At 37.9% G+C, this 19,531-nt stretch overlaps 1 protein-coding gene across 3 annotated transcripts in view; it reads left to right on the top strand.

Moving 5' to 3' along the window:
* The window catches only part of SLAIN2 (SLAIN motif family member 2), a 37,100-nt gene extending 19,370 nt beyond the window's left edge, over positions 1-17,730 (top strand). The window contains exons 5-9 of one of the 3 annotated variants that reach the window (XM_065060841.1): positions 339-698; positions 3,141-3,278; positions 8,216-8,293; positions 13,210-13,528; positions 15,084-17,730. In XM_065060841.1, the coding sequence (XP_064916913.1) occupies positions 339-698; positions 3,141-3,278; positions 8,216-8,293; positions 13,210-13,528; positions 15,084-15,150 (962 nt within the window). In that variant the 3' untranslated portion in view covers positions 15,151-17,730. Of the gene's footprint in view, positions 1-338; positions 699-3,140; positions 3,279-5,064; positions 5,365-8,215; positions 8,294-13,209; positions 13,529-15,083 lie in introns of those variants that run through there. The other 2 variants (XM_065060843.1, XM_065060844.1) reach the window with 2 other exon arrangements.
* Positions 17,731-19,531: the final 1,801 nt, after the last annotated feature.

The following is a 19,531-nucleotide window of genomic DNA, read 5'->3' on the forward strand; positions in this document are numbered from 1 at the left end:
TACAGGACGTTACATGATACCAAAATTAAGGTGTAGCCCGTGTTGCTAGTATCCAGCCTGGGAAAAGAGACGAACAGACACACTACAGCTATATTGATGATTGCTGGAGTAGAAAAAGTAATTAGCTTATCTAATTATTTCAAGACATTATCAGCTGGTAGATAACTTTTTTTTTTTTTTTTTAGTACTAACCTGGTATTAATTTAATGCCTCAAATAAAAAGGAGTTAAGGTGAGCCAAATGTGAGTTTGACATAGGGTGGAGATTTGTATGCACTGTCTCCAGTTTGAACTGTCTGTGGGCTGGAAGGAAGTGAACAATGTTCTCATTGTTGCCAGGCCTCCGGCAGGAGTATGCAGCAACTGCTTCTCGGCGTAGTTCTGGTTCTTCTTGCAATTCTACAAGGCGAGGCACGTTCAGCGATCAGGAGCTCGATGCACAGAGTTTAGAAGATGAAGAAGATGGCACACATCACACAGTGCACCCTGCTGTCAACAGGTTCTCACCATCACCCCGCAGTTCTCCCTGGCCTTCACCAAAACAATCTCCAAGGAATTCACCCCGCTCCCGATCGCCTGCTCGAAGCATAGAATACAGCAGAGTGTCACCACAGCCTATGATTAGCCGTTTACAGCAACCTCGTCTTTCGCTTCAAGGCCATCCTACAGATTTGCAGACTAGCAATGTCAAAAGTGAAGGTAAAAAGCTCTGTCTCAAATTCATTACACAACTAATGTTATAATAGTTGTGTAGTTCCTGTAAAGGATTTTGATCAGCATGCAGTGCTAAAGCTACGTGCCTGTGTAACATCATGGTTTAATCTCAGAGTTATTAAAGAAAAAGCAGAGCAAGCAAAGCTTAAGTTCTGCTGGGGAAACGCTTACAGTCAGATGAGCTGATAGGCTTACATTTATTTTAGATGTTATCCAGTCACTCTGGGTGTAATTGAGTTTCGTGGTGACCAAGTTCTATCTTTGGAAGGCAAATGCACTAAAATAAAGCAGAGCTCAACAAGAACTGTCACTCACCAGGAGGGTTAGGCCTTGCAGATGACAGAATACAATGCAGAGAAAGTAACTATGGTCAGGTAAGAATAACATGGCAATTTATGCCTGCATGTGAGCTGAGAGATAGCAGAGTGCTTTCTCATGGTGCAGGACTCTTGAATTTTTTGAGCATGAACACAGCTTTAAAATATTAGTACTTAAGTCAAGCCTTTGTTGGACACTTTAGGTATCTCAAAGCTGTGCAAACCACTGCATAATAAAAAAACAAAGCTTGCCAGTAAACTTGATACAATTATGCTATATCGGCATAGAACAAAATACCATATACTGATATGATTTTCCTTCTTGAGTGTACTTTTTCGTGACAGCAGACTGGCAGAAACTTGTTTAATTGGGCTGAAATTTCACAAGCATATTCCTGTTTTTAGAAATGCAGTTATCTGGCAAATAAAATCTTAAATTTGGAAATAATACACATTTAAATATTAAGAATTCACCATATTTTTTCATCTTTCAGGTAAGCTGGATGCAAAGTGTCTGCAGTAGAGATGATGTTGAAATGCATTTTTAAAGAGTTTATATTCTGAGTGGTTTGGTTCTTTTGTCCCCTAATAGAGCAAAGAGGTCTCTCCCACTTACAGAATTGTGTTGACTAAGAAATTTGAGAATTTTAATCAGGAAAATCAGTGTGCTAGGCTACAGCTTTTGGGGAAGGTGGCCCTGCAAATTCAGTTAGCTATTCAAGAATATCTTTGGAAGGCTTAGCTTAAGTCTCATCTAGTAATAGTGGTTTAGGGCAGTTTCAGGTACATAGGAAAATGTACAACACACAAGCTAATCAATTATATTGTGACCTAGTTGAGAATTCCTTTCCTGTTCTTTTCTAGGGTTTCAATAAAGTCTTAATGCATGCTAAATGAGTTACAACAAAAATATCCCATGAGAGGCAAGGTACCGAAGGCTGGTATCCCACATACCAGAGGGATCAAAATAGAGCGTGTGATCATGTGCTTCTGAAACACTTCCAACAAATTCTCTTGCAGTGGTTTTTGTGCAGTTGAATGTGGCTTGGATATTCAGAGTTCATACACCAGCAGGCAAAAAAACTTGTTTGGGATTTTTTTTCCCCTTCTTTTGAATGGTTAGAGCAAAATTTAGTAGGCAGGGTTCAACAATGTATCAACTGCAGTGCAAAGCAACGCAAACTACTAAGTACAGAAAGTACGCTTGTAGGAATAACCTGTATGAATATTTAGGCTATGAAGACTCCTTACTTTTGTTTTTATCTTTAGTGCTTGTGCATGGTTAGCGTGCTTCTTTCCTGCATCCCTCTACAGAATCAGGTTGGCCACTCATCTCGGCAAGGCATCTGTGGTCCTCTATCTGAAGTATGTCATCAACCCAGCTCTGTGTGGGTTGGAGAGACACAGAGTGTCATTAGACTTGAGAAATATTTAATGGCATCTTTTTGTATTCTGTGAGCAACGGTACAAATTTTAGAAGACCCTTGAAGAACCAGTATTAGCTAAATAGATAGTCAAGTCATATATGAAAGATGAAGCATAACTGGACCCTTCAATATTTTTGAATGCTGCATATGAAGATTTTCTTTCCTAGTGGGTGGCTGTTATTTGTTGTATGATGTGCTAATATAGGACTGGGTAGTCCTAAAAAATTACTCAAAAAATTACTATGTTTTTCAGTCTTCAGGCAAGCATTCTATATTATAAATAGCTTTCTAGGTAGAAACTTTGAAAACTCTGCACAACTGCAAATTAGGTTTGCCTATTCAGTTTCTCTGACAGTAGAACAAAACCCAGGGAATGATAGTCTAGATATGTTTCGATTTCAAAACATGTTACGCTTGACTTTATTCACCACAGGTGAGAAATGGAAGTTCTTGCTTTTTTATATAAATGTTTTGTATGTGGTAAGTCTGAAAATAATATAGAACTTTAATTCAAGATAATGGAAGAATTGTAGTGTGACAAAATACACTTTTAAATTGCGGTGTAGTTTTATGTGGGTAACATTTCGTGTCACTTAGACTTGTGGTTCATCTATGGGTTCATAACTTGAACTTCGTCCAGCATCAGACTACATGTTGTGGTATCTTTGTGTTATTTTATACAGAAAAACTAAGGCGTAGTCTTCCAAACCTGTCCAGGACATCTAACATCCAAGCTGAGTCTGTGAAAAACAGCAGAAGTGACTCAAACTTCCAAGTGCCAAATGGGGGAATACCTCGCATTCAACCTCAGGCCTCAGCCAGTAAGTACCTTTAGTGACACTTCAGTGTATAAATCACAATAAAGCGATGGCATTTAGCTGTCTTTCATGGCAAAGAGAAACATTGCATGCTACACTGGAGATGCTAATCTTGATTTTTAATCATACCTGTGTGAGTCTGCTTTTTTGGTACTGGTTATATTCAATAAGCTTATTCAAGGTATCATTCACAGTTTCATAGAGGTATATGTAGAAGTACTGAAGTACTGTAAGAAGTATAAATACAGTAGCTAGACATTTCAGAAACCGTTTTATTTTCTGTGATTTACAGAAGGTATAGTGCTCTGTGCTGTTGAATTTTATTTTCAGACTACAAAAATTTACTAGGCTATGAAAAGATTTACCTGGATATTTTTTTTTTACCTAGTGAAACCTTATCTGAAAACATTCATGCAAGTTTAACCCTTGTTGCAGTTTCTTTTCTTCTGTTGTTTTGTCATCTGGAAATTATATATTCAGTTGCAGATCTTATTTACGTTAAGTGTTGGTTATTCCTTAGAAAAGGTTTGGATGAACCTGTGTCCCATTAAACAAACCAGCCCATTGCTAGACCAGGAGCTGCTAGTTTGTCAAAAAGTGAACTGCTGATAGGAGAATGCTGCTAACATCACAAGGCTCTTGAAAATGGTGACCTTAAAGAAGCCAAAGCAAATGAAACTTAAATATTCAGTGCTTCTTTATATGTCAATATTGACAGTTCCTGACCATTTTATTTTAAAGCAAGTTCAGAATTTAATAACCTTGTGTGACATTTTCAAGAGAATGCCACATTATGAATATTATTATGTGTAAAGCTTTGAACTATAAAAGTTCTATAATAAAAGTTGATCAGTAATCTAAATATTTGACAGGAAATGTAAGATATTTGTGAATGAAAAGTTGTTTTGGTTTGGTTTTTTTTTTACCCATTGAACTGTAAAGGCATACTGGCATACCTGGTTGGCCTGGTTAAGTGGTCCTTTCAAAACAGTGTGTTAATGCAATATTATTCAGGAATACTGACCATGCCAAAGATGGACAAAATTTGTGTCTGTAGTGACTCAGACCAGACATAAGGGTTGTGTGGACAGTCAGTCCCAGGTCTGTCATGCTGTAGCCAAATTAGTGTGACCTTGTGATTGTTCATACAGGTTACCCCAGCACCCTTTCACCTTGGCCCCCTTCTTCTGCTGTTCGCAAACACTCAGAAGGTGGGATTCACAACTGAAAGGGCCTCTCTGTAGTTCCGATGCAGGACTGTTACCTGTTTGGTAGGCTTGTCAAACTATAAAGCACTCAGAGCAGTTGGGCAGCAGCCCTCCAGCTGTGTTATTTTTTGGGTTGGAAGAATAATCAAATGACCTAAAAGAAAACGTAGGAAAAAAAATATTAAAAAATTCTACAGATTTGGTGTTTTAAAATTGAGTGGACTGGGAAGGGAAGAGCACAGAGGACAGCATAGTTGCCTGGAAGGCTATTTCCAATATTTAAAGTATATTCACAGTGAAACTTTATGGAAAGATCAGACAGCAGAAGTCTCAGTATTCAATACTTAGTGAATTATTCATTGTAGAAGCTGAAGTAGTGTGACTTATGTTTATACATACATAATTTTTTCAATTTGTGGATGCATTGAGAATATCAGAAATTACTAGGTAAATTTGCTTGCCTTTTGTGAGAATCTTTCCCCAAATGTGAATCACTCTAGACCAACTTACATTTACATGTAAGTTAAATATCATTAATAAACCCCAGATTTCTAGCTTTTACAGTTTCCCTGCTCTTACAGATGTTTGTCAGAGTCTTGCTATTGACAATCGTAAAACGGTTTGTGTATGAAGTCAATGAGTAAGTATCTTTGCTTAGTCTGGATTTTAAAATTTTCTGCAAAACTGTACATTGTATTACAAATTCCAGAATTGTGTCCTTTTTATTGTATACTTTTTGTTTTGTTGGTTTCATATTTTGTCACCTTGCACAAAGCACTGTTAAATCACAACATTTTTTTTTCCCTTGGCAATGACTTCTGGGTCTTGCAATTTGAAGCTTCCTCATATACCTGCTAGTTTTGCATGAGCTTACCTTTGCAAGGATGCTGGCTTGCCACCCAAGGTCACTACTTTTCTCCTTGTCAAAGATCTGCTGTTTATAATTTACTTGCACATTTGCTGTGGCTGCAATACTGAACTTGCTATGGTTGCTGGCATTCAAAAATGAGTTAGGAATCCAGTAAGTTTCTGAAAAGACAATTGTGGTTACACAGGCTAAGTGTACACATTTGCTTAGTAGAGTGAGGATACTTATACTATGTTTAGAGGTACAACTGTGAAACCTACAATTTGCATTTTAATTTTTAGCTGTAATGTGGTGAAAAATCCAAATTCTTTTTGAGAAGAGATTGGATTGAGGGAATTAAATAGTAGTTGTAACTATTAGAATCTTCATTTACATCTAGTTCTCCATGCTGTTATGCAGAAAGTACTTTTTTTATGGGAAAGCTATTAAATATTTTACCTTAAAAGACTGGAAGTTACAGTAATACTTGAGTTCTCTCTAACACTTTAAAGTGTTAGAATGATGGGGAGTCTCTGTAGTTGCATCCTACACCACATAGATTGTGCAGAGCTGTAGACCTTCTAGGGTGGATTCCATATGGGAGCTCCTTGCTTTCTAGTGGGTTGTCTGGGATGCTTTTGTACTTATCTGGCACTATTAGCACGTGTTTGTAAAATCTTTAAGCAGAGTGAAATATAAGATATTTTTCAGGAGTAAGCTGTAAATTGTTCAAGCTATCAGTAAAGTAACTAGCCTGCTTGCCAAGATCCAGCTCCTTGGCATGTTCAGAGTTAAAGAAAGTGTGTTTTGAGGAAGCAGTATTCCAGTTGGGGCGACCAGAAGCAAACATAACTACCTGTATTCAGTGTGTGCCATTTGTGACAGGGAATGGAATAGCACCCAGAGCACAGGAAGAGCAGCAAGTAGTGTGGATAAGCATGTGCCATACGCTCATCTCAAACTGCGCATTTCCTCAGCGTTGCCCAGACTGCACTGACTGAAGCTCTTCTCAGTGATTCAGTGCACAGAATTATTCAGCTATTGAGTCTCTATTTACTGGAGTCTCCACTGAGAAGGAAGGAATCTGATATATATTTTTTCAATCCTTGCCACATCATCCCACATCTCTGACTTGCAAGTAGTGTAAATAACGATGGGGGGAAGGAACTTAGTGTTATATTTAAATCTAACTGAATTAATCAGGGCAAGTGAAGTTCAAGAACAAAAATATGAAGGAAGCAGCTGTCCTTGGTTTTTGTGTGCTGTAACAAAAAGACCGATTCAGTAAAAAATGGTATAATGAAATACTTGAGAACAGAAACACTCTGGCCAGCGGTCTGCTTCACTAAATTCCTAGAATTCTGATCATTTTTAAACATCTTGCTGTGCTTAATTGGCTGCTTATGAATATGCCTTAAAACTTTATAGCAATACCACGTGCCAGAGGTTGTTAGTATTCCATATTGCCACATGCTTTTTTGTATTAGATTTTAGTAGGTATAAAGAATAGATGTTTTTATTCTTAATGTTCACAGGCAGCATTTTATCATGTTTATAAACACTTCAATTATTTTTTACTGTTTGTTGAAAATGATAGATTTTAGTGTTTATAGTAACACTAAAATGAACTGACCACCTAGTCTTATTTTCAGAATGAAGGTAAAACACAGATTGAACTTAATTTATAGTTCACAAAATGTTGTGGATTTTGCACTGACTGAGGGATAGGAAAGGTGATGGCATTTACTATATGCTATCAAGTTTAGAAAAGGATTAACTAATACTATTGTATTAGAATTCTAATTGCTCTTCCTTTGCCGCCTTCATAACAATATTCACCGTTTAGTGGTAGAACTACAGAGTTTCCTTACTGAGGGTCTAGATCTTTGAGCACAGCTGTTCCCCCATCTTTCTTCCTTCTCACTATGGAAATAAGCCTTGCTAGCACAATCAGTTTTATGCTGGTATAAAACTCCATACAGAGATGTTTATTCATACATTATAATTTTAAGAAGCCTTTGTAGGCAAAGCTTTATTTCATTGGCTACTTTCATCTTCCCCTCCTTTAAATATGCTGTGGTGAAAACACGCTGAGTCGATGTGTTCCTTCTGGCAATAGGTAATTCTCTCCTTGCCAAGGTTCTGCAGCTCTTGGAACGCTGGCTTCTCTCTTGGTAACTGGTGGGTACTGAGGTCATTTCAAGGCAGTGTCAGCCCTTGAACATTACTGGAAAAAAGGCAAGACACAAGAGCAGTAAAGAACAACTTTTGTCATGCTGTCTACATGCTGACAGCTGATAATTCTAAGTGTTACATCTTTAAATTTGTATACCTTTTGAGGGGAAAAAAAACTCAGACATCTCTCAAAGTGGCTTATGTTTGCATAACTGAAAAATATAACTTTTTAATGAGGATCACATTCAGATAAAGATTTATGCTGTTGTATAGTGTTAGAATATTTTTTGAAAACTCCTTAACAGAAAGAGTTTATTCTTGCTAGGTCAAATATGACAGTTTAACTTTCATCTTTGTATCCAACTTGCGCTCACATTGCTGTAGCATGTCTGCTAGGTGCCTTGTTCTTCCTTTGGCGTATTAATTTTTTTTGCCTTTCTGGGCTTTTTGCCCTACAAGAAGCTTTACTCTCACAGAGTCTGCACGTTTGCACTGCACAGTTTCTGACACGCTTCTCTGTAACTCTTTGCCTTAAAGAGCAAGCACCATTTTAATAAACGCCATCACTTCCAGAGTCATAACAGCTTTTTTAGAGTGTTTTATTCACTCTGTTCCTTGATGCTTCAAAAGTGGATACAATTCTGAAATTCCCACTAAAGTTAGTTTTCTTATCTTCTTAGACAAATATAACACTTCTTGTCTTTCAACAGCTCTGCAAAGGCAGAAACAATTGCCTCGTGCTGCCTTCAAAACCAAACAGTTTCTTCAAACTCCATCTACAAAAGGAGGTAATTAACTTAGAACCTCTTACCAAGCTCCAGCGAATCTCAGATAATTGTTCACTTGCATTAAATCTCACACATTCTAGATCAATAAAATTGCTGTTGCATGTTGAGATTAACCAAGTGGTCCTTGCTGTGTTGAAGTATGTCACTTTTTTGTCTAAACATTAAAAATACATCCCTGCATCATGTAGGGGGAAAAAAAAAGTATTAAATGGCTTTTGAGAGAAAATCCAAGAAATGGTGAATTCCAGCATTAATCGGGAAACCTGGATTAGAAAAGTAGACTCTTGAATCCATGTACCTGAGGGCTACATTTGGATAGGAATTTTTTTAAATTGTAAAACATAGTTTCTTAAAACTGCAGCCAATTGAAAATATCATTCTTTGTGCTGGAAACAAAAGCTAATGAGTTTATCCTTGAAGAGATGAGCATAGAATGTTGTTTTGTGCATACATGCGTGAGTGCTTATGCTTTCTTTTTTCCTGTCAAAGCTAGATTAACCCCAACATACAGTAGATTTGCATTTTTTTCCTCAATGAATTAGAGACTATTGCATATAATATTCCAGTTTGCAAATGGCTGAAGTTGGCTGCTTCTGAAGAATAAAATGCAATATGTTGAGCCTTTAATCCCGTTAGACAGGTTTTAACTGATTTGTATTTAATTCTGGCAGCCTTGTATATGACACTGCCTCAGCTTCACTACTTAAATAAAACAAGTTAGTGATTTTGCTTTTAATCCTAGTTGGTCCTGTTTATTAACATTCTAGAAGATCTCATTTTGAAGATCATATTTCACTTCAGACCAATCCATAATCTCTCTACATGCCAGAAACCTTTAAGGATTGTAAGAGTCCTTCATGCAGATACTGGAGATAGCTGACAAAATGTGTGTGTTTCTCAGTGGTTTAATGATGTTACTTCTTTGAGTCAACTTTATTCCATGCAGAAAGTTTTAGCAAAGTATAGTGACTTGGAAACAGATTCACATGGGTTAATAGGAGGTCTCTAACAGTCCTCATAATATTCGATACCAAATGAAGAAAAGTTCTCTCCATGTTCTGCTTTGGCATAACACCACTATCTCGATTCCTCTGCAAGGCTTTCCATGCTATCTTTTAAGTTTTCACCTTCATCTGGGTGTCTGTAACACTCACTGGGTTGATGGCTGAGTCTGGAGCTGTGGAAATGTACAGAAAATTAACTTCTCTTTGAGTTTACATTATTTGTGACATTTTATTAAACCTTAGAGAATGAGGAATTGAGCATGTTGCACTGCCAGTTATGTATTCTGGTTTATAGTTGCTGTCATTCCTCACTGCAAAGGACCCAACATGTCCTTTTCAGCTGTTTGCTGTTTTGTAGTCCTTGATGTGTTCATTTTGTTGCTTCTGATCTGAGGTTCTCACAAGTATAGAAGCATTATACAGTAATAAAACAAGACTTCTGTTTCAATAGAATAAACAGCTATGAGCAATGATTGGTTTTAGTTTCTTAAAATACTGCTCATTACATAGCTTGACACCTTTCACACACAGACATTGGCATGTTGTTTTACCATTTTGTGCAAAGCAGTTCAAATAGACTGGTTTGGGTCATCTAGTCCAACCCCCTGCAATGGTCAGGGACGTCTTCAACCAGATCAGGTTGCTCAGAGCCACCTCCAGCCTGGTCTTGAACGTTTCCAGGGATATGGGGCATCTACCATCTCTGAGCAACCTGTGCCAATGTTTCACCACCCTCATTGTAAAAAAATTGTTCATGTCTGGCCTGAATCTCTCCTCCTTTGGTTTAAAACCCTTACCCCTTGTCATCTTGTAACAGGCCCTGCTAAAAAGTCTGTCCCCATCTTTCTTACAAGCCCTTTTTAAGTACTGAAAGGCCACAATAACATCTCTCTGGAGCCTTTTCTTCTCCTGGCTGAACAACACCAACTCTCAGCCTGTCCTCATAGCAGAGGTTTCCATCACCCTGATCATCATTTTTGAAGTCCTCCTCTGGACCCTCCCCAACAGGTCCATGTCTTTCCTGTACTGAGATGACAGAATAATTTATTGATTCCCATCGTTTTACCTCATCTGTTCTTTCATATCAGATGAATCTTTTCATCATGATGGTTACGATTTAACAACTGCATCAGAACTGATTGTGGTTTCAGGTCTGTGTGCATCAGCTGGCCTTGGGGTACCAGCCGGATGAGGTTGTAGCTTCCCAGCATCCTGCTTTGCCAGGTGGGGATCTCCTGCTCCCTGCCCACAATCCAGGACGGAATCCAGAGAGGGTGGGAAATATAAATGTTGTAACTGCACAGTGCCATTTATTTGTATCGTTGCTACATGTTTTAAATGTATTTGGTTCTAGTTGTTTAGTTTCTAAGGAGACGGAGTTGCGTGAAGTTAAGCACCACCCATACACATTTACACGTTCTTATTAAACACGGATTAGCTCAACACTGCACATGGGTATATAATCATCAGTCTTTGACTAAGGCAGTACCTCAGTCTTTGTGATCCTGTCTTCCATATAGGCCAAGCTGAGTTTCATTAAATATCCAGAACTGCTCTAAGACAAAATTTTTTGTATGCAGAGCAGAATTATTAGACAGTTTGCCAGAGATTGCATCATGTGGACTGCTTTGGAGATCACAGCATGTTGGAAGACAATTCATCCCTTTGTGTACAGGAATGAGTACAGCTCTCAGCCATGTCTGCAATGCTGTGCTGACAGGAAACGTTTTCTGAATTGACAGCTCGAGTTGGAAGCATGGTAAAATATGGTCAACAGAAAACTAGAGCGAATGGAGAGGACTCATTTAGTGGATGCTGACTTTCACTGGCAATGTGACAAGCTTGCTTCAGTGACAGTTTTTCATTGCTTACACTCTGAACTTAAAAATCTCCCTGTTGTGCCCATCAGAGTCCCAAAGCTATATGAAATTTTTATGCACTGGTATTGCTCTGTTGGTCAGTTGCTAACCTGATGCTGTATTTCTGTTCCAAGCCAGTATTGTAATGAGAAGTTTCCTGGTAAAAGCTCCCTGTGTTTACACTGTAGAATCACTTGAAAATTCTGTAGGATTCAATTGCACCAATGTTACAGGCAATGGTCATATTGTAAAAAGTTCCAAGACGTAATCTTAGTCCTAGGAACACTTTGCTCTTCTTGTCCAGTCATTCTGCTGTTAACACTTTCCTTAATCCATCCTCTGGCTTGATGCCAAGGTTTTTATTTTAAGGTTTTTTATTTATTCTCCTTGCTACTTAGCAGCTGTCATGTATTGTTGACATCTCTGCCATCTTTTTTGTCAGCTTTTCCCACGAGTGGCTTCATGCTGTGTTTGATATCATTGTCAGTGGAGAGGCCCTCTTGGATAATCCAGAAAGGAATCAAATCCACTTCACATCTGCAATGAAGCACATAATAATCTTCCTAGATATCCTCTGTATGGAATGGCTTCAAAATGCAAACTGAAAACTGCTACTTCCTCTGTACCCCATTTAGGTTGTCATGTTCCTGTCATTATTCATCCCTTCTTTCACTCCTCATGCTCTTAGTGGATTTACCTTGTAAAATGATAATAAAAGCTATGTGAAGGGCCGTCTTTTATGTACAACATGTAAGAAGACTCAACTTTGGTCTCTATGTAAAAAAAATAAAAAATAATAAAGTTTCTTTAGTGGAGAAAAGAATAGTTCATGCAAATTCACTAAATGTAAATGCGGTTTTGTTTAATTTCCTAACTGTCGATTGACCTGCTTTATCAGCTTGAAAAGCTAGTGAAATTCCATTTAATCATTACAATGGTGGATTATTTTAAGTATTCCATTTAGTGACTCTATTATGCATATTTTGAACATACTTCTTATATTCATGAAGAGTTGTGCTTAAGGTTTGGTATTATCAAAGAGCTATTGAATATGCCTTTTGGCAGTATTTTTGCTATGAGGATTAGTTGTCATTCATTGGTAGCTGTCTACTAATTCAGAAGTAATTCCTGAGTATATAATAAATAAGAGTTCTTGCTGTTGTATTAATAGCACTGAGTAAAACAAATATATTGTAGAAAAATAAATTGTTAGTGGAGTATATTTGTATGTGCACCTTGTTGCGGAGACAATGCTATATTGTAAGTCTAAGCCTCTAAATGGATTTTCATTGGCTTACTAACCGTTCCCAGAAAGGACTTGGTAAAGACCTATATTTTACATACTAACTCCAAATACAATTTTTTAACATTCACATATTAGCTATACTGATAATTTAGATAATCTTTGTAAAAAGAGGAAGGCTATAAATTGCTATAGTTGTCTCGTGTAAGTTTCATAGTAGCACTTTACTTTCTTTTGTATTGTGGGTTGGCTGACCTTAGCCTTTTTTTTTTTTTTCCTATCAGCCAATAAATCTGGGACATGACCATATCTTTAGGTGAATTCTAATTCAATGGACTTGGTTAAAAAGAAGAGCATAAAGGAAACATTAAGATGCTCTGCGCTGACATTGTTGTAATTGAAAGCCAATATACACTTTAGATCTATTTAAAAACTGTCAGACTAGGATCTTGTATTCTTTAGTGTTTTCTTTCAGGAATGGGAATTAGGTTACATGTTTCTGAAGCAGCTAAATTTCTTCTTAACAAATATGTTCTCCTCTTCTTTTTTACTTGACTGATATAATTGTTAGAGCCATACTAGTATTATTTATAAATCCAGATAAGTATTTGTAGTAAGCAAATGGGGCATTAGAGTTATGATATCAAAAACACATGACAGGACATCTGAATTCCTGTTTCTCATTGCTGCTTGATTGGCTGTATTCATTATACATTCCATATTGTTTGAATTTTTACATAATCTCCTGTTTATAATTTCAGTCACAATCTAACTTAAGCTTGAAAGTAACTTCTGTATTTTATTTTCCAGTACCTTCTTCAAGCAAATTCCGCTCACCTGCAGCACCATCTCCCCTCGCTCTCCGACAACCAGTGAAAGCATTTAGTAACCACGGACCCGGTTCTGTTGCTTCTCCAGAAGCCGTGCAGCTGACACACAGTAGCTCTTCACCAGGGCTTCTTGCAGCCCCCAGTTCAGGCTTGCCGAGCCCTGCGAGCAGTATTAACAGTACAACGCTTACCAGACCGGCAGGGACAGCAGGGATGAGGAGTGGTTTGCCCAGACCCAGTGCCCCTTCCACAGGGGGCATCCCAGTGCCTCGTAGCAAACTTGCACAGCCTGTTCGCAGGTGAGTATGTGACAGGCAGGCTTGGTTCGAAGTTTTCATAATGCGTTTTGTACTTTGTGTATATGTGCTGCTCCTTCTGCAATTCTTACTTCAACTGCAAGGTCTTTAGAATGGAAATCGAGACCTACATTTGAAGTATTTGCCTGTTTCCAAAATAGTTTTGAAGCAAAACCGAGAGAGGAGGTTATTGAACTAAAGAGTGAAGGTGAAGGAGTGAAAGTGAAATGCATAAAAAAAAGATACTGAGCTAAGTAAACAAAGTGACTTAGTCTGGGCTGAGAAAGCAGAAACAATTTGTCTGCATGTGGTAAAAAGCTATCAAAATACAGCTGGCACGTGAAAATTAATTTGTACAATTAAGTGGCACATTCTGAAGTCAGAACTACTTTCCTTTTGTAATCCGTAAGTCAGGCAGTGGTACCATGGTGAGAAGAGTTTCTTTCCTTGGGCAGCTACAAACTTGAGGAAGGAAGACACGTGAGGACAGAGGAGGCATCTGTAGCATTTTCTGAACATAATGTAAAAATCAATGCATTAAACCCATGGGACAAAACAGAATTTTCAGCTCAAACATAAACTCTGTGCTAACACCCAGCTGTAGAAGTTGCTTAATGTCAGAGTGCTTTGGGAAACCACCACAAGAGAGACTGTGTATTAAGTGGAAAGGCTATGTGGACAGTTGTCTTAAGGAGATTCAGAAGGACATGATGCATAATTTAGAATATGTGCTCTTAATGCCACGCTAATGTGGATTTGCACTGAATGCATCAAGCGGAAGCCAGCTGATATAAAGAAGCAGTTGTTCATGAGGAGTACTAAGAATTCCCTTAAACAGAAAGAATAAACAGCTGGTCCCCAGTACCAGAGAAAGATGAAACGGCCATAAATATCAAAGTGGAGGAGTTCTGTTGTCTAGTGAGTACTGGGCAAGGCAATGACAAGTGACTGTCACAGCACTGCCTGTTTTGCACTCTTGAGTCTGTCCGTAGGATAAACCTTTGTGTAATAAAAAGTAGTTGGTTTTGACAGGAAGTTTTTAATAGTAGCAAAGTGAGGTTGTCCAAGTCACAACTTGTCTTACAGAAAAGCTTTTCACTTATTAAACTTACACAGCTATTTTTTTTAATTTACGCACATAATGCAGTAGCTGTACTCAATGCAGTAATGAAGTGTCTATGAACATCAAGATTTTAATGTAAGGAAAATGTAATACTTTAAAAAAGGATTTCCCTGTTTATACATCACTGGGGAAAAAAAAAATGCTTGTTTTTAGATGGCAGCAGATTAAGTCTGTATTCTCACAGAATATAATAGCCAAAAGTTTTCTGTCTGTTTTTGCAGATGTTTTTCTGATGTGGTAATTGCCCAGATATAATGCACAGAATCTGAAATTGAAAATATTTTTGAGTTTATGTTAGGTAGACTGTACTGCAGAGAAGTAAATGAATGAAATGTATATTTCAATTTTTTGTAAAATGTTTAAATTCTTACGTATTGTAGATGCAGACTTCAGCAGTTATGTATGAAACTGAAAAATAATCTCATTTTATTTTAGATCATTACCCGCTCCCAAAACCTATGGCAACGTGAAAGATGAGAGTTGGAAAGATGGCTGCTACTGAACTGCAAACCTTAATGCAAAGTTCCAGTGCTCACGGATGCTTCCTCACCAGGCTAAAAGACAGCTTGATTATACAAACTGTTCAGATGTGACTTTTGGGATTTGTCAAAATTCCAGACCTCTCTGTCTCTAATTAGCACAAACTGGCAGAGATTATAAAGCAGCACTTTAATGACATCTAACATCAGATGTTTAGTGATCATACAATCACTTCTACATCAAATAGCTATCAGTTCTGGTGTGTTTTTTTTTCTTGCTTGCTAAAAATGTATCAATATGAGCATTTATGAGAGTGGCCAATGTCTGGGCAAAAACCTAACGAATGCCAAAGAAATGCCCATCTTGAAAAACAGCAAGTATAAAGTCAACTTAGATTGTCCAAAACTTCATTTTCAGCCTGTTTGAATTCAGCAGAAAGATTGATGAAGAGTACTATTGACACAAAACCGTGTTACTGAGAGCTAGTGTTCTGATTGCAGACTGCTACAGTGCTACGGAAACATGGCTTTGAACACTTGGCTGAGATTCTTATTTGGGAAAGTGGTACGTATGTCCTTCCGAGAGAATGAGAAGTTACTCTGGAAGATGAGGCAGAACAGCGAGTAGTAGCCATGGCTTTTATTAACATTAAAGGTTTGAATGTAGCAGATACAAATGCAATAGTATAGATCGCATCTTTCCTACTATGATATATCGGCTTTACACACTCTTACATGTTTGATTGCCAAAAGGGCTCAGTGTCAGCTGTACAATCTTTCTAACCTTAAAGTTCCTGGCTCAGGAAAGATGGCCTTTGCTATTGTAGCCACGTTTTTAACACACACCTTGCTACTTGGGAAAAACTTTTTTTAATAGCAGGTTTCCTTAAAAAAGAGCGAGCAAGTCATAATGCTAATTTGTTCTAATCCCATACCACTATGCTTGCAGCCTGGAGCAACTGTAAATGCTGATAGTTACGGAGAAGGAAACACAACTATGCACTTGTAACATACAAATTTTAAGGTAATGAGTTGACTCTTGATGCCAAATGATATTCATTTAGGTGATGTTCCATGGTATGAGGGAGTTTCCTGTATCCTATTTTTTTACTTTCGTCCATTTCTTAAATTGGTTTATTTTAAATTGTAAATATTTTTACAGAATATATTGCCCATGTAAGTGTGATTAAATACGTACTTTGCCTTACATATGTGTATCTTACATTACTGGTAACAGAGTATGAAACCTGCTGTGTCTGTTTACAAGCTATTAAATTCCTCTGGTGGCTTTGATTTATTCTAACACAGGTTGCTCAGAACAACTCATTCATATATTTAGCATTTGAACCATTGTTTTCTATTTTGGAAGACATCATGCAAACATTTGTAACTAAGTTGTATTGGGTGGGACTAGTTAAATGGAAGGGATTTTGTTTGAAGCTTTTTCAGTATTTTGGATGTACAGTTGATGAAGTAAGAGAATGTGAGTGGTATATCCTTTGTGCAATGACTGACAAACACTACAAGTTGGATTGGATGGTAGGTAGCCTTCAACCCCATTAGTATCTGAGTTTGGCTCTGCTGGTGTATTTTGCTCCCACCACTAAGAGGATAACTAAGCCTGAAATTCTAGCACTTGAATTTTAGGCCAGAATTAACATATTCCTGGACAAAAAGCCATGCAATACTACTTGACTTGGAAAAAGCCAAATATGAAGGAGTGAAGACAAATTTGCAGCTCTCGTGACTCATGTGAGCTTTGGGTTGGTGAATGACTTCACACTCCAGACCAGGATCTGCGCTGAGACTTTGAAGTCAGGGCATCAAATATACTGTAATTCAGTAAGATTTCAGCAGGGGTAAAGAAACCACCTTGCACCAGTAGATCAGTACATACCGCTGATCCAGCCTTGTGTCATGTGCTGGCACAGATAATGGATGTCAGTATCCCATGTGAAGCAGAAGAGAGGACTAGATCAAACACACATTTGCATTTAAGCTGGAATTTTAACATTTCAGCATTTTACAAAGCAATGCTGCGGTCTTCATTGAAAAAGTGAATTTTAGTTGGTGAATTTTATCAAACACTTGACTGACTTTAAAATTTTGAAGGTCAGTTTAGATGATGACATTGGGGGTTTTACCATGGCTCCATCAGACTGTTGTGTACGTTTCCTTAAGTAATTCATCACTTGGGTAAGTTCAGCTTAAGTTTTATAAGGATTCTTTTCTCTGCTGTTCTCCCCCTGAAATACAGCAAAGGACTTCCTGAAAGAGACGGACTGTCTGTTTACCAGAAAAGCCTTTGTGCATTACCAGTTTACTGATATCAGGAAATCATGGGGCTCTGTGTTTAGAGATTTTCTCCAGAAGTGTGGAAATATGGATTTGATAAACTAGTGCCTATGATTTACTTCTGTTTGATATAGTAGTAAGGGGTTTATGAATGTGGATTACTTTTTGTGCCAACAGCTCGGAATTGTTGTATGTGTGTAGGCAGAAGGACTTGTTCTGCTTCCAAAGTTATTTAAGTTTTTTGTGTTTGAATGTTTTTGTAAGTGTTAAAAGTGTAAAAAAAAATATAAAATATTCTTACCACAAAATACTTCCTGCATCATTTTTTAAAATAAAAATCGGTTTTAAACACCTTTTAGACATCTAAAGGGTATTGTTATAGGGTTTTTTTTGGCTGGTTGGGTTGTTTCTCAAGAACTGCATTCACTTTTCTAGAAATTACCAGCATCATGTTCTGGTCTGGCCCTGTAATTCATGAACTGAACGCAATGCTGTATTTGGGTGAAATCCCTCATTTCCTTGCAGAGGTGGCTTGTGCTGTGCTGCTGCTCCAGGAAGATGATGCACCATTCAGAGTTATGTGAGAAACCATATTCTGAATTTCCACCCAGAGCAGTTTGTTTGTGCAAGTCTGAGTACTCAAGCTGCCTTTCGTTTTTGCAGGATTTGTGCTGACTCCACCACATGAAACAGATTTTTTTTTAGTTTGAAAATTCTGAAAATTTATGCGGAAAATTGAGCAGTATAAAAGTGTACCTGGTAAGCTGCCTTTGAGTTACGTATACATTTTATCTAGTTCATCTATGGATTCCTCTATCTTTTGGCTTACATACAAGCAAGAAGTTTGTTTTGAACTTGCTAATTTTCTGTAATCTGTGTTTTTCTACAAAGCAAGGTATCTAGGAAAATATGGCATCCACATTACTATTGATCTTGGTATTAATCAAGTTAAACTAGGCTTACATCTATTTGGTGGCCACTTAACATTAAACTTGTTTAACAAAATTTAACCTCTGAGGCTTGCTATTAATTGTTTATCTCAGCGCAGTCCCCTTTTTTGTCATCAAGCCAGCAGATCAAAAGGTTTACCTCTAGTTAGTTGCCCTAGTTAGCTGGCCTGCTTCTGTAGGGCTGGCTCACACCTACTGCTTTTAACGTGTGTCTCCTACCTCTCCTCGTTGCTTTTGAGTTGTGCAGTCAAGCGCAGTCTGCCCCACACCCCTCCAGGAAAACAGAGCAGTGTCCAAATGACAGGCAATTTACAGCCCTTCCGCCTCTCTTAGTAGGTTTCTGTAACAAACTCTGCTATATTAAACTGTTGTTAATTAGCATCGTCATACTGCAAGATTCAAGACACAAACTATTGTCTCTACAGTTCTGTTATTTTGAGCAACGGTGTGACAGCTCCTTAGGTTTTGCTACAGAAGTGCTAGGTTCACGGTTTATTTGAGTCTGGAGTCTGACTGCAAGGATGAAGAAAAATAAGCGATGAACATGTAAGGAGGCAGAAGGTTGAAGCTGCTTATGCTGCTGTCTTGGGGTGGCCGCAGAGCACACAGTCTTGATCATTTAAAACTAATCTTTTAACACAAGTACTAGTGAGAAACAAAGACATGGGAAACAAATATAACAGCACTATACCTTCTCCCTCTTGATTTGTAAGAACATGAGTAAAGTTGGGATTTTTTTTTTTTTTTTTGGTCTTTTTAGGTAAAACAGGTGTGATGTGACGTTGCTTTGATTTTAAAAACAAAAGAAGACAAACCCCTTACCTCCTCTTGACTTGTGCGCGGGCCATTCTGCAGCAGGGGCTGACCCCTACAGGCGGTGGGGTTGGGGCGCTCTCTGCAGTGTCTTACACGCAGCTTCGCAGTAACGCGGATGCTCTCTGCCCGAACAGTTGAAGAACAGAAAGGAACAGATTCCGTTAGACTAACTTTCCGCAGGATTGTTTGTAATATAATGCTATTTTCAGCCCTGGTATCCCATACAGTTGTACTGTGCATCGCTGTCCTCTTTATATTAAATTATAAACTCTGTTGTGACTATGTTAAACATGTACAGGACACAAAATATAACTGTAGTGATTAAGCTCATTTACAGATCTTC

The sequence above is a fragment of the Columba livia genome, chromosome 4, assembly GCF_036013475.1.
Source record: "Columba livia isolate bColLiv1 breed racing homer chromosome 4, bColLiv1.pat.W.v2, whole genome shotgun sequence".
NCBI lineage: Eukaryota > Metazoa > Chordata > Aves > Columbiformes > Columbidae > Columba > Columba livia.